At 44.2% G+C, this 13,869-nt stretch overlaps 1 protein-coding gene across 5 annotated transcripts in view; it reads right to left on the bottom strand.

Annotated features, from left to right (window-relative positions):
* The window catches only part of mkln1 (muskelin 1, intracellular mediator containing kelch motifs), a 44,534-nt gene that overhangs the window by 7,316 nt on the left and 23,349 nt on the right, over window positions 1–13,869 (bottom strand). For all 5 annotated transcript variants that reach the window (XM_028570642.1, XM_028570643.1, XM_028570641.1 and 2 more), the window contains exons 11-17: window positions 12,806–13,027; window positions 12,203–12,332; window positions 7,293–7,440; window positions 6,470–6,584; window positions 4,276–4,415; window positions 1,507–1,609; window positions 620–674 (exon numbers count right to left, since the gene is read on the bottom strand). In XM_028570642.1, the coding sequence (XP_028426443.1) occupies window positions 620–674; window positions 1,507–1,609; window positions 4,276–4,415; window positions 6,470–6,584; window positions 7,293–7,440; window positions 12,203–12,332; window positions 12,806–13,027 (913 nt within the window). The remainder of the gene's footprint in view (window positions 1–619; window positions 675–1,506; window positions 1,610–4,275; window positions 4,416–6,469; window positions 6,585–7,292; window positions 7,441–12,202; window positions 12,333–12,805; window positions 13,028–13,869) is intronic.

Genomic DNA, 13,869 nt, shown 5'->3' with positions numbered 1-13,869 from the left:
TCTTCGGATCTACACGATTCACGTGGATGACATTTTCCCATTCAAAACGCGATTTTCGCCGAAAAGCGACTAGTTTGCAGGTATGGTTGCCTCTTGCGCTAAATCAATCTTTGATTTTCTTCTCATGTTTAACACCAATGCCGGCTCCAGGGAATAACCGCGTGTGGAGAATTGGAGTAATCTGCTTCTGTAAAAAACGGGTGACTACTTTTACTTGTTGCCAAAGGCTGGCAAGCTACGAGACATTCTCTGGACAGACAGCGGTGAGTGGCCGCATCATCTTGGTTTCAAAGTGACAGTCTGGTGGTGTGTGTGGCGCAGGGCGTGTATGATTGAAGGTGGCGACCACTACATGTAAATAATCGGAGTAGGGAAATCGGTTTGAATGCCGATCCCCGATCAGTTAAAAAAAATGCCCATATCGGCTCTGACCAGATACTTGCGATCGGCATATCCCTAATTCTATCCATCTGATTGTTGAAGTTTTGCTCCTGAAGCATCCTCCATCTCACACAGGTCACTTGCTAAAATCAAATACAAATACAAAACAAAACCCATCTGTCCTATCTGGACCCACGCGTGGGGTTTGTTTGGTATGAACAGGGGTCAAGGTTCTTACCCAGAGGGATGAAGTCAGAGCCGGACTTGAAGAGAGCCGAGGGAAGAAGCTGGAACTGAAACACAACACCAACGTCTGAGTCACTTTGAACGTTAAGACGGTACTGAACAAACACACAGCCACAGCTCACCAAGCTCCTGCTGGAACCCTCTGCATGCAAATGAGGGCACAACACAGCCATCTGGACAGATGGGGGGTCATTTCTACACAGCTCTAAAGTAATGGGACTTCTGCAGAATTCACAAACCAAGTCCACATTTTCTGTATCTATTAAGCTCTCCTATTCTGTCACTTATTTTACATCTAACTCCCATCTTGTTTACACACCTATCCCTTGGATTCTCCTTTTCATGGGTTCTCTTTTCATGTCTCTAAACTGTTAACCTCTTTATTTCTAGTTGATTTTCTCTACCTTCCCCTCACATGGTCTTTGTATTGTATTGTTTTTTCAAGCTAAGCATCACTAAACTTTCACTTCCCCATAGATGAAGAATAAAATCCGTTTTATATCTGTGGTACAATCAGGAAGAGACTCACACCAATAACACGAAAGCTGATGGGCTGCAATATAAGTAGCACATTGGTCTCATTTGTAGTCGTAATACAGAGAAATTATATTTAGACTAGCAAAAGAAAGAACTACAGCACCATGGCTTTAAAATAAATTGAGAATGATGGAGGCAGTGCTGCATGAACGTAGGAAAATGAAGACCTGTTTTTGAAAATGATTTAAGACCTAGAAAACAACACTTCAGCGAATCTAAGACTTTTTAAGGCCTACAATTTTGATTTTGAAATTTTAGACTTTAGAAACCCTGTACACCCTTCCACCAAGGTTCATGGAAATTCGGGCCAGTAAGGTAATAACACAATGAAGTATGCAGTACCTCTTTGGTCTCATCGGGGTCTGTGTGGTCCACCGTGAGTGAAAGGTCGTTCTGCAGGTATTTCAGCGCACTCAGTGGCTCCGACTGGGCCTTCTCCTCAAACCTGACCAATCAGAACGCACGGATGGGTCAACATCACATACACTCAGTGGGGCTTGCAGTCACAACAAATGAACACTAGGTGGCAACAAAGCAGAGATAATCACACAGCTCAGTAGTCTGGTTTCCCATCAGGACCCGGGGGAAGATTCCGTGGCCTCTCTTCTTACATGACATACTTTCCCCTCAAGTGTTTAGTAGCAAAAAAAGCTATTGTTCATATTTTGGCACAATGTTATGTTAGTAATGACAGTAGTAGTGGTCATAGTGAGTGAAAATGTGATCTGGGATGCACATAGGCCTGTAACAATTATTACACAATTGTCTAATTGTCAATCTTTTTAGATAATCAAAGTTTCTTTGTTTAACCGCAATTAATTGCTGACATTAGCTAAGATCCTGAGGCGTAGGACTGGTAACTGTTGATTTTGCCAAATTGTAATTATATAAATGATTATTGGTCAGGCTATATGTTTTTATTATTATTTCAATTGTTAGTTGTTGGCACTTGACACTATACACGTTCATAATAACAAAAATGATAAGCAGGGATAGAGTTAGAAAAAAAACGTAATGAGAATAAAGAGGAGTGGTTTACTTCATAGGCGGTTTATTTGTGTTTTAAATTATCTGGGCCACATGACAGTGATATAACCAAAAGATGTAATAATTGAATTTACAGTGGGGGAAATAAGTATTTGACCCCTTGCTGATTTTGCAGGTTTGCCCACTTACAAAGAATGCAAAAATCTACAATTGTAATCATATGTACATTCTAACAGTGAAAGACAGAATCCCAAAGAAAATTCCAGAAAATCACATCATATGAATTTATTAAAATTGATAACCATCTGATGAGGAAAAACAAGTATTTGACCCCCTGGACAAACAGCATGTTAATATTTTGTAGAAAAGCCATTATTGGCCAGCACAGATGTCAAACGGTTTTTATAGTTGGTGACAAGGTTTGTGCACATTTCGGCAGGGATGTTGGCCCACTCCTCCCTGCAGACAGCCTCCAAATCATTCAGGTTCCGAGGTGGTCGCCTGGCAACTCGAATTTTAAGCTCCCTCCAAAGATTTTCAATCGGATTCAGGTCTGGAGACTGGCTAGGCCACTCCAGAACCTTGATGTGCTTCTTCTTCAGCCACTCTTTTGTTGCTTTGGCGGTGTGCTTAGGGTCGTTGTCGTGCTGAAACACCCATCCTCGACCCATCTTCAGCTCTCTCACTGAGGGAAGGAGATGTCGGTCCAGAATTCCACGATACATGGCCCGTCCATCCTCCCCTCAATACGATGGAGTTGTCCCGTCCCCTTGGCTGAAAAGCACCCCCAAAGCATGATGTTGCCACCACCATGCTTGACGGTGGGGATGGTGTTCTTTGGGTTGTACTCTGTGTTCTTTGCCCTCCAAACACGACGAGTTGAGTTGAGGCCAAAAGTTCTATTTTGGTCTCATCTGACCACATCACCTTCTTCCAGGCCTCTTCTGAGTCGTCCAGGTGGTGAATGGCGAACTTCATGCGGGCCTGTACATGTTTCTTCTTGAGCAGGGGGACCTTGCGTGTGCTGCAGGATTTCAATCCATGACGGGCGTAGTGTGTTACCAACCGTTTCTTTTGTAACTGTGGTCCCAGCTGCCTTCAGTTGATTCATCAGTTCCCCCCTTGTGGTTTTGGGATGATTCCTCACCGTTCGCATGATCAGGGACACCCCACGAGGCAAGATCTTGTGTGGAGGCCCAGACCGAGGGAGGTTGGCGGTGGTGTGGTGCTTCTTCCATTTCCTGATAACTGCACCGACAGTTGATCTTTTCTCTCCAAGTTGCTTTCCGATTCTCTTGTAGCCCATCCCAGCCTTGTGCAGATCAACAATCTTGTCCCTGATGTCCGTAGAAAGCTCTTTGGTCTTGCCCATGGTGGTGATGTTGGATGCTGGTTGTTTGGGTGTTGACAGGTGTCTTTTATACAGGTAACGAGGTGAGGCAGGTGTATTTGATGTAGATAATTGGTTCGGATTGGGGCTGTGTCTTAAAGAAAGACTAACTGGCTTGTAGGAGCCAGAATACTTGCTGTTTGTCCAGGGGGTCAAATACTTGTTTTTCCTCATCAGATGGTTATCAATTTTAATAAATTCATATGATGTGATTTTCTGGAATTTTCTTTGGGATTCTGTCTTTCACTGTTAGAATGTACATATGATTAAAATTGTAGATTTTTGCATTCTTTGTAAGTGGGCAAACCTGCAAAATCAGCAAGGGGTCAAATACTTATTTCCCCCACTGTATATAGCACTTTTCAATGACTCAAATCCTGGGATACATTCAAAACTTTAAATTTGTTTAAAAAAGTAATAAACTAATATTAAAATTTTTAAATTTTGACTGAAAGAGAGACAATTAATTGTACGGCAACACTGGGACTTGTTACAGCGCTAGATGCACATTGCAAAATGTGTAACGTAACGTTGTCTGGAATTGTTCATTAGCTTTGTGTGATATCTGTAGCTGAATGGACTAAAACAGATTTTATCCTGACGCAAAGACCATCTGCGAGAGGAAGGACACCATCCTGGAATGGAATTGTAAGACCTATAATGCTTTTAAGAAACGATTGCAAATAAAGCAAACCGTTGCAAAAAAAAAAATTGGTAACGTTATAGCGACAGACCTGTATTTCCTGATGAGGTATCTGCAGTGGCGGAGCAGGTACTCCTTGGAGGGCCGACACAGTTTGAGGGACCAGAAGTCGTCCAGGCGCATCTTGGGAGAACAAGACTTCCCGGGGTTTCCACCAAACAAATAATGCACCTGGAACCACACAGGAAATACACACCGATTACATATTCTTATACTCATCAGTCTCTTCACACACGCACGCACACACAGACACACACACTTAAAAAAAACTAACTATTCCACAGTTTTGTTGTACTTAATGCAGCCAAAATATACTTTTTCTAATAAACTGTTCTTCAAGAACAACCACAACCTTTCGTGGGTTATTCTTCAAAAAAAACAACAACATATGTGGCAATATCAAAGAACTTTAAAGTCAGCAGAAACTGACTTCAAACATTGCACATATAGCACGTGTAAAGGGCTTATAGCTGTGGTTCTGAATTGGATTATTCAAATTAGATTGTTTTTGGAAGAAATATTCCAAGGATTGGCAAGTATCTTTTACAAATACCGTAATGCATGGATAGTTCAATTTGTGTTTTTTTTCTTTTCTTATGATCTTAAGGGTTGCAAACCTGAAAATTTGAGTCCCAAACGGGGTTATCATCCTCGCAACACTTTTGACTGTCGTCGCTTACGAGCTTTGTTAAAGGGATATGCCACCGTTTGTTGAAATAGGGCTAGGTCTCCCCTAGCTGTAGATAGGTGAGCCAACGCATTTTTTGTGCATGCATTGTTTTAGTCCAGTGCCACATCGGCAGTGCCGCCGCTAGTTAGCTTAGCGTAGTGAATGGAATCCGATGTTGCCGGTTAGCATGTTGTGAGTAAAAGTGAGCCAACAAAAGACAAAAAAAAAAAACAACCTAATTACTTGCACTGAGACAAAAAAAATGCGTTGGCCCACCTATCTACAGCCAGGGGAGACCGTGATAAGCCCTATTTCAACTTGGGACGCACCAAAATGAAAATTCTTGTCCAAAACCGAAAACCGAAAAAGAGGAAACCAATACCGAAAACCGAAACACCGAAAGAAATTATGCCAATTATTAGTACCATTGCATTTATGGCTATGACTGTGTACTAACTTTACTAAAATCAAGGCATTGCAATTGTATAAATTAATATTAAAGTTGAATTAAAAAAATATCTAGCAGAAATATGGCTACAATCTGATAGTCACATACAGTATATAGTAGCCTAAGAACAGAATAGCTTACCAATTGTTATTATTATTATTATTATTTGAGGCACTTTCTTGCAGGATTTCACTGAACATATCATACAACGAGGATGCATGCCCCTCATCTGGTACAGAGAGACAAGTCTTTTTTTCTGCCCTCTGATCTCCTCTTGCGCTCGGCACTGCTCCGTCTCCGTCTCCACGCGGGTCCTCGGCATCCATTGCGGCCTGGATCATTTCTCGTGGGCTCTGCTTTATTTCTGCATCCAAGTAATGGTCTTTATAACGCGGATAAAGTACAGTCGCGATGAAGTGCGGAGGATCCGAATAGAACTCACTGAAACGTGTGCTGACAGACTCTAAGAGCTCTAAGTACTTTTCATTGTTTTCACTCCGTGGTCCGTCTCAACCTCTTTGCTTAGGAGACGCTTTGCAGGTGGAACGGATCGGGTACTGACACAAGTGCAGGTCGCGGTTTCTGTTTGTGTCATTACAACATTTTCGGCCGTATTGTTTCGGTGATAAAAGTATTTCGGCCGAAAACTGAAAATGCCCTTTTGGCATTTTTTCGGTGGCCGAATATTCAGTGCATCCCTAATTTCAACAAACGGTGGCGTATTCCTTTAAGAGCGCTAAATGCAACAGAGTCTGACTGTAACCTTCTGACATTGCTTTTGCAGGGCTAATGAAGGAAAATGCTCATTTCTAATTGTTGATGTAACCGAGGACAGCTCTGATCGAGACATGGAGCCAGGTGTGTGAATCAACCGCTCACGAGGAGATGTGTTAACTTGATGCAGCGTGTATACAAATCGGAAAAAGCTGAGGTGTAGCTCGCCTGCAAGGAGTGTTCCGGAGCGTTACTATGTGTAGTACTACGCGTACTAAGAGTGTTTCTCATGAAATCAGTGTGATAGTGTACTAAACAGGAGTGTGTGTGTGTGTGTGTGTGTGTGTGTGTGTGTGTGTGTGTGTGTGCGTTAGCCTCAGCTGTGTGTGTTACCTTGTGCATCTCATCGTAGACCAGCTGGTGTGCAAAGCGTGGACACGGCTCCTCCTCCTGCAGAGCCTTGCTGGGGTTTTCTTTCACTGCCTGATCGTTCTTATACACACATGACCTAAGACACACACACACACGGAAATAAAGAGGAGAGGGAAGCAAATTTACATTAGTGACGAAAGGACTAGACTTCCTGAAGCCCTCAAGGAAAAGCTGTTCAACAAATCTTGTTTGTCACACACACACACGTCTAGCAGAGAGAAACGAGCACACGTCCACATAATGCTGCAAGTGCCTCATTGACTTGACATGGACTCATTTCACTGGACATTGAGTACAAGAACAGCTACTGAAATCAATGTACTGGAACAGAGATGGCTGCAGCCACTGATCCAAACATCTCTCACTCTCTCTCTCTCTCACACACACACACACACACACACACACACACACACACACACACACACACACACACACACACACACACACACACACACACACACACACACACACACACACACACACACACACACACACACGTCGTTCTCTTGTGGAGGGCTGAGGGACTGTGTGAAGAGGTGCTGGTGACACTCTGCTGTGTTATTTGTATAAAAATGTTGAACAGCGAGAGTGTATGTGCGTGCATGCATGCTTTCTGTGGTGAAGATCTTTGGTTACAAATAGAGCTGCTGTGTGTCAAAGTGTTTCCTGCGAGTGTACGCTCTCCTAGTCACTGCGGTGGTGATCACAGAAACCTCTCTGTTGCACAGAGTGAGTGAGAGGGTGTGTGTGGGTGTGCGTGTGTGTGTATTTCATTGTTATATACCAGTTGTTGCGAGCGATGTCGTAGATCCAGAAGGAGTTGCGGACGTTCTCCTCGCGCTTGTCCTTGTCTTTGCTGAGGCCCGAGAGGACGTGAATCTCATTGAGCTCGGGGTCGATTGTGGCTCTCTGGGTGAAGCCCGTCATCGGTACTGTGGCGGTGAAAAAACAACAATAAAATCAACAGGGGGTTCCACTCCGAAATAAAAACTCCTCTGGCAGACGTGATTCAGCTGCGATAAGAATATGACGATGTTTAGAAGTTATCCGGCATAGACGAGAGACGTGTGTGTGTGTGAATACAGGTAGCTTGACAAGCTCCATTAACAATAAAACTTCTTTTTCCCCCCGAAATGAAAAGTAAAAAAATGTAAAGCTATAGAAAACTACTACTACAGCAATTGGACCCGGCAAGTATCAGCATGCAGATTCAACCCAGTGCAATGGAGACACACACACACACACACACACACACACACACAGGCCCGAGACCTGCTGTGGCTGCAGCAGCACGGTTTAATACAAGCCTAATATTTAATCTAGCCTCATCTTATTTCTAATAAATGTCATACCAACGGTACAGCACAGCGCTGATGTGGTAAAGAGGGATTTCATTTCCCGCCGTCAAAACTGAGGTACTTCATATTGCATTTTTTCCCCAGTGAATTGTCCCCACAGAGGAGGAAGCACAACGGGCATGACAATTACGATAAGCTGCAGCAGCTCAGCACTCGACTGACTCAGCATTGTGCTGCGTTCACACCGACTCAGGCAGACGGACAGCACCTTTTGGACGGCGCGGGAGAAACAAACAAACAGCCCAACGGAATGGCAGGGCGGGAAAACGAAACACGCGTGAAGATCTGCTGCTACAGCAGGGCTTTTTTTCGTGGCGCCCCTCAAAGATGTTTGAGCCGGCGCTATATTTTACACATGAGGCTGGCGCTAAGCTGCGTCGTTCTGACTGGACCTGAACGCTCCGCTGTGAAGCAAGCGCTAACGGGATCTCAGTTTGCAGAGCTGAGGCTGAACCGGACTCTCCCGGTTATAACGCTGCTCTGGGGGGGGGGACCGGCGGCACAGCGAGAAGCTTCGGCCGTCTGTCCGTGCGGGCCGTCTGACGGCATCGGTGACAGATTGAGATTGAAAGTTTCATAAGCGGTTAAAAATGTATCACAGTCGCGTTAAAATAGTAGTCCAGTTCCGTTTCGGAACAGTTGACACTAGGGCTGCCACCTCTTAGTCGATTAATCGGTCGTTTTGGTCTTAGTCGACTAAGATTTCTTTAGTCGATTAGTCAGTTTTTTTATGCTTATTCATGCTTAATTACTTATTTCCAAGAAACTTCTGAGCACATTCATGGTAAACACAAGATTTAAAGTGGTGCTTTTGCAGGATTAATTGTGGAGAAACTCCGTTTTACAGATTGTTAATTAACTACATTTATATTGTGCTTTTCTAGTCTTAACCACCTCTCAAAGCTCACAGCTCTGTCAATTAAATCAACTAATCGATTAGTCGACAAAATGGTATAAGTGTTAGTCGACTAAGAATTTCTTTAGTCGAGGACAGCCCTAGTTGACGTGACGCGAACCGTACGGGAGAACGCATGAAAACCACAGTTGCGGCAAACCATAACCGTGCTTTCCCTGGGACTGGCAACTCGGCGGAGGAGCCGCTGCTGTCGGGCGCCGGGGCTCCCAGCCTCCTGCCGGGGCTCCGACTGCAGGACAGCAGCGAAGCGGGATCTGGTTCGGATATCTTGGCATCAGTATTAAACGGAGACCATTTCGTAACCGGTTAAAAACTCCTACAGTAGGTTTTCCCACCCGATGCGGACTGCGATGAACTGTACTCGAGACCACCCGTTCGAGAGGACGTGCTGCTTGACTTGGGCACATTTCGCAGTGTTCACACTCGTCAAAAAAAACTGGACTTTGGGGTCAAGAGGACTCGGATCTGGACGCAGGTCCCAGACGTGAAAGCCCCCTCACTGCATTATATATATATATGGAAAGTTTGTAAGTACACCAGAAGTTTATGAACACTTGCCTGCTCTCTTCTGCTCTCTGCTGTTGTTGCTGCTACCGGCAGTAAGACGAGTGCTTAGGGCTGTCTACAAATTACAACACCGAAAAGAGATGCAACAAAAATATTTTTTAATTTAACTTTTTTTTTTTTTAAGTAAGTGCTGTAGTATAACTAGCAGGAGACAAGTAATAACTGAGATAAGTTTGGAGACATTACCTTATTTAATCATTAAATTAATAAGTATTTTTGTAGTATCTCTTTTTGGTGTAGTAATTTGTAGACAGCCCTAAGCACTCGTCTAACTGCAGGTAGCAGCAGCAGCAACAGAGAGCAGAAGCCAACAGGCAAGTGTTCATAAACTTCTGGTGTACTTACAAACTTTACAATCCATCGTTTTATGAGTACATAACCTATATGTACTACTGTAGACATTTGGTATAATTTCGGGCATTATTAGTGGGGTCATTTACCAGATACAAACGTGAGTCCAAGTTATTCAGCTGATAACGCTGCTACGCTAACTCTCCTAATGTTAGACCCAGGTGAAAAAAGCTTCTGGGGGGGTGTTTGGCTCGAGGTCATGGTGCAAAAGACCCTAGGGTGAAATTACTCCAAACAATCACTTTAAGGTTGGGCCATATGGAATTTTTTTTTTTTTTTATAATTTTCTATCACAATAGATTTTTGGTTTATAATGCAGTTAAAAGCAAAAGGTGTGCAGCAAAGTACTGGCTGAGTCAGGCCGGCTGTGATTCATCCACAATATCTCCCATTACAGCACATTTTAACGTAGAGGGAACTGAGACTGGACACAGCCACTGTGGGAAACCACACAACATTTCATTTATTACAGTGATATCACGCAAATTAACTCAATCGGACTATGAACTCCCTGGCAGACAGGTTGAGCAACAAACGTCTCCCACACGGAGTCTGCAGCGACTGGTCAGCACATTTAGGGCGACGTGCCGAGACGCCGCTGCGGTACGGAGCCACGGCACACATCGACATGTGAGACCGATTATGAGAGAGAGAGAGAGAGAGAGAGAGAGAGAGAGAGAGAGAGAGAGAGAGAGAGAGAGAGAGAGAACGGTTTGTGCCTTCTGCTTCCTTCCTGCCAAGGTAACATTCTGTTCTTTTCTTGTTCTGCTTCACCGGTGTGCACACATTTGAATTTTTTTCAATTTCTCTCTCCCATATTCTCACTGCATCTAGACTCTCTCTCTTCCCCTCCCCCCCCAGCTCTGGCAGGACAGAGGTGACCAGACAAGAGGTTTATTTATGCTGCATTTGAGGTGGAGCTGAGGTTGCAGTGAGTCTGTGTGTCTGGGGCCGGGGCTTTTGAAGCAGAGATTTCGGCAGAGAAGCCCCACAGAGCCCAGGAGACTGACTGCAGCAGCAGATATGCCACCTTGTTTCCGTTTTATACATCCTGCAGCGGCGGCCCACCGCCGCTAAAATCTTGCTGTCACCGCTTTGATTTTTTAAAATGTCATGAAATCAGAATCACACGACTCGGCAGAGCTGTCCGCTCCACTGAACTCAGACAAACGGTCGCCCGTTCTCTCTCCCCCCCTTTGAGAGGGAGCCCTTGGAACAGCCACAAGGCATCAATCACTTGCAAAATCATGACAACCAAATAAACAACAGCACAAGTGCAGCATTTTCTCCTCAGGCAGAGTGGCAAACAGGGACGAAAGCCTCGATGGCTGCATTCCTGCAAAGTAGGACTGCACAATATATCGTTTTTCTATCGTTATCGCGATATCAATGGATATAAACACGTGGCGAAAGGCCATAATGACTATAATGTGCTAAAACGATACTATAAAACAACAAAAAGTTAATCTAAAAAAGGAGCACAAAATGGCGACATTAAAGAACGGTTTGTGTATTGCTAAGGCCACAGGGTCAAAATTAAATGATTTATTAAAAATGTAATAACAATAACTTATTTCACCAGTAAATTCCTGTTAAACTACAAAAACAACCACTGGATGGGAAAAGGGTATTTTACAATAACTTTGAATGCAGCACGAGGCTGGCGAGGCTGAGGGTAACGTTACCTGCTGTCAGGTGTAGCATTAACTAGCTAACGGTAGGCTAACGTTCACTGCTGTCAGGTGTAGCGTTAACTAGCTAACGGTAGGATAACGTTACCTGCTGTCAGGTGTAGTGTTAACTAGCTAACGGTAGGATAACGTTACCTGCTGTCAGGTGTAGCGTTAACTAGCTAACGGTAGGATAACGTTCACTGCTGTCAGGTGTAGCGTTAACTAGCTAACGGTAGGCTAACGTTACCTGCTGTCAGGTGTAGTGTTAACTAGCGTCCCGTGCGGCGATGTTCCAGTTCCCTCTAACGTCCGTTTTTTGAGCATCAGAGAGAAGCGCAGGCATTTAAGTGGCACCTAAATAAGGCACCGAAATCTGCGTTGCTATTCGGTCTGGTAGATAACGGACGTTAAGGCACCGGTGCTGTATTAGCACCGCGTCTGTGCAGGTGTGATGGATCACGTACAAACCAATAGGGTGTTGGAACGGTATATGTTTATACTTCTCATACAACCACAATCTAATTCACTCTCTCCGGATGGCGCGATTTATCTGGATAGATTGTTTTTTTTGTGTTTTTTTTTTTTTTAACGATGACAAGCCGGAATGAAAACCAGCCGAACTGAAATAGAAGTAACGAGGCTATTTTTAAAATGTAAGGAGTAGAAAGTACAGATAATTGTGTAAAAATGTAAGGAGTAGAAGTAAAAAGTCTGCTGTAAAATAATTACTCCAGTAAAGCATAGATACCCAAAATTTCTACTTAAGTAAGGTAACGAAGTATTTGTACACAAGTGTGACTTTAGAAATAGAAATGGTGGGTTTGGTTACCCATGCCCGAGTCCTTCTTGGTGCCATCAGATATGATCTCAACGTGGTCTCCGTCCACGTCGTAGCTGAAGAAATCATTGAGGTACGTCTTTGACCTCTGACCTCCGAACACGTACAGACAGCGGTTTCTCTGTTAGGGGGAAGAGTGGCGAATGGAGAAAATAACGATTAGCATTCAAGCTGACAGTATCTGTAATAATTGATTATCCTACACAGTAGTCTACGGCTACATTTACATCGCTACGTGTTGGTTTTTAAGTGGACTTTTGAGCTGAAAGCGATCTCCGCGCACACCAGAGTTTTTAGCTCCAGCTAAATCGCCCAAACCTCAACATTCTCGCATACTGGGCATAAACAGGAGGCAGTGTGTATGGACCTTTTTCACAGCAGACATTTTGACTTGTCATAGTAGGAAAAGCACAGCTGAAATTGATAACCTTAAAGATGGCTCAATTCCATCAAGTGTCCCAGTAAGCTATTTCAGTGAGTCAGCATGCACAATACCAGGACCTCTCCTAAGTGGAATGCAGCCAGGAATGTTGTGTAAAAAAGGGCCAGACCTTCCTCCGCAGCGCTGTGGAGAGAGGTCTGGACTGGACTCACAGTGTGGAAGAGCATGCAGTGGCCGATGCGGGACTGGACGTCCTCCGGGCCGGCGTTACACGAGTCTTCCCGCAGGAGGCTCCACGTCCCCGCCTGGCAGTGGTAGGCGTACAGGCCGCTGAACTGAGGCTCCGACGTCCGACTGTCCTCCACGCTGCCGTTACACGTCAGGATCCGACCGCCAAACGTGTAGATCATGTGCTTCTCGGAGTCCATGCACATCTGCAGGAAGGACAGGGAGCAGAGGACGAGAGACGCAGGAAACAGGAAGCGGCAGAGTTCAGAAAGAGGGAGGGGGAGGAGTTTGCGATTTCGTTTTGGAGGTTTTATGTCTCCTCAAACAACCGGCAGCACTACAGTACCGAAGATACTTTTCACGCGGTAATGTGCAGGTACTGATTTCCACTTTTTGTGTCGAAGGACACACTTTCAAAAGATATTTTAATATAATTTTTTATCATCGACTTTATAAAGTTATTAATGAATGCTTGGGCACTTCTTATAAAAAGTCTGTCTCGCCTCTATCAGAGGCATTCTATTTTGCATTGCTATTTTGAATAAAGAAGGCGGCATTTCTCCAAACCTTCTAAAGGGGCGATAGAATGATTTTATAGAGTATTTCAGACTGTTCCTTATGGTCTCCTAATGGGGTATGTAACATTGGTTGGGCTGAAAATGGCCTGGTTGATATTTTATTGGCCCTTATGCATCACTGTGTTTTGGCCCTATTTGTAACAAGAGCTTTTCTTCCAAATATGGTGTGCTTGTGAATATTTAGATGAGCTGCGCGCTGATTGGTTGAGCGAATCCCCAATACACACACATTAGAGAAGCGACAGAATCTCATATTCCAGACACTGCAATGTTTCATTACCAATTTTACTTCTGAGACTTTTTTATGTGAGAAATCAACTATATAAAGCTCAAATATGGGCCGTTTTACAAAAAATTGATGGCTAATTGCAAATATGGTAAGACGTATGGTAAGTGTCGGACTTCAGCGGCGGTGCTGCTGCCTCGCCGCCCACCCTGCCTTCCTTCACAGACCCCGGCCTGCTGTGAGC

This window comes from Perca flavescens, chromosome 23 (assembly GCF_004354835.1).
Source record: "Perca flavescens isolate YP-PL-M2 chromosome 23, PFLA_1.0, whole genome shotgun sequence".
In the NCBI taxonomy this organism is placed as follows: domain Eukaryota; kingdom Metazoa; phylum Chordata; class Actinopteri; order Perciformes; family Percidae; genus Perca; species Perca flavescens.
The sequence above is the reverse complement of the archived record's forward strand: the minus strand, read 5'-3'. Positions and strand labels throughout refer to the sequence as shown.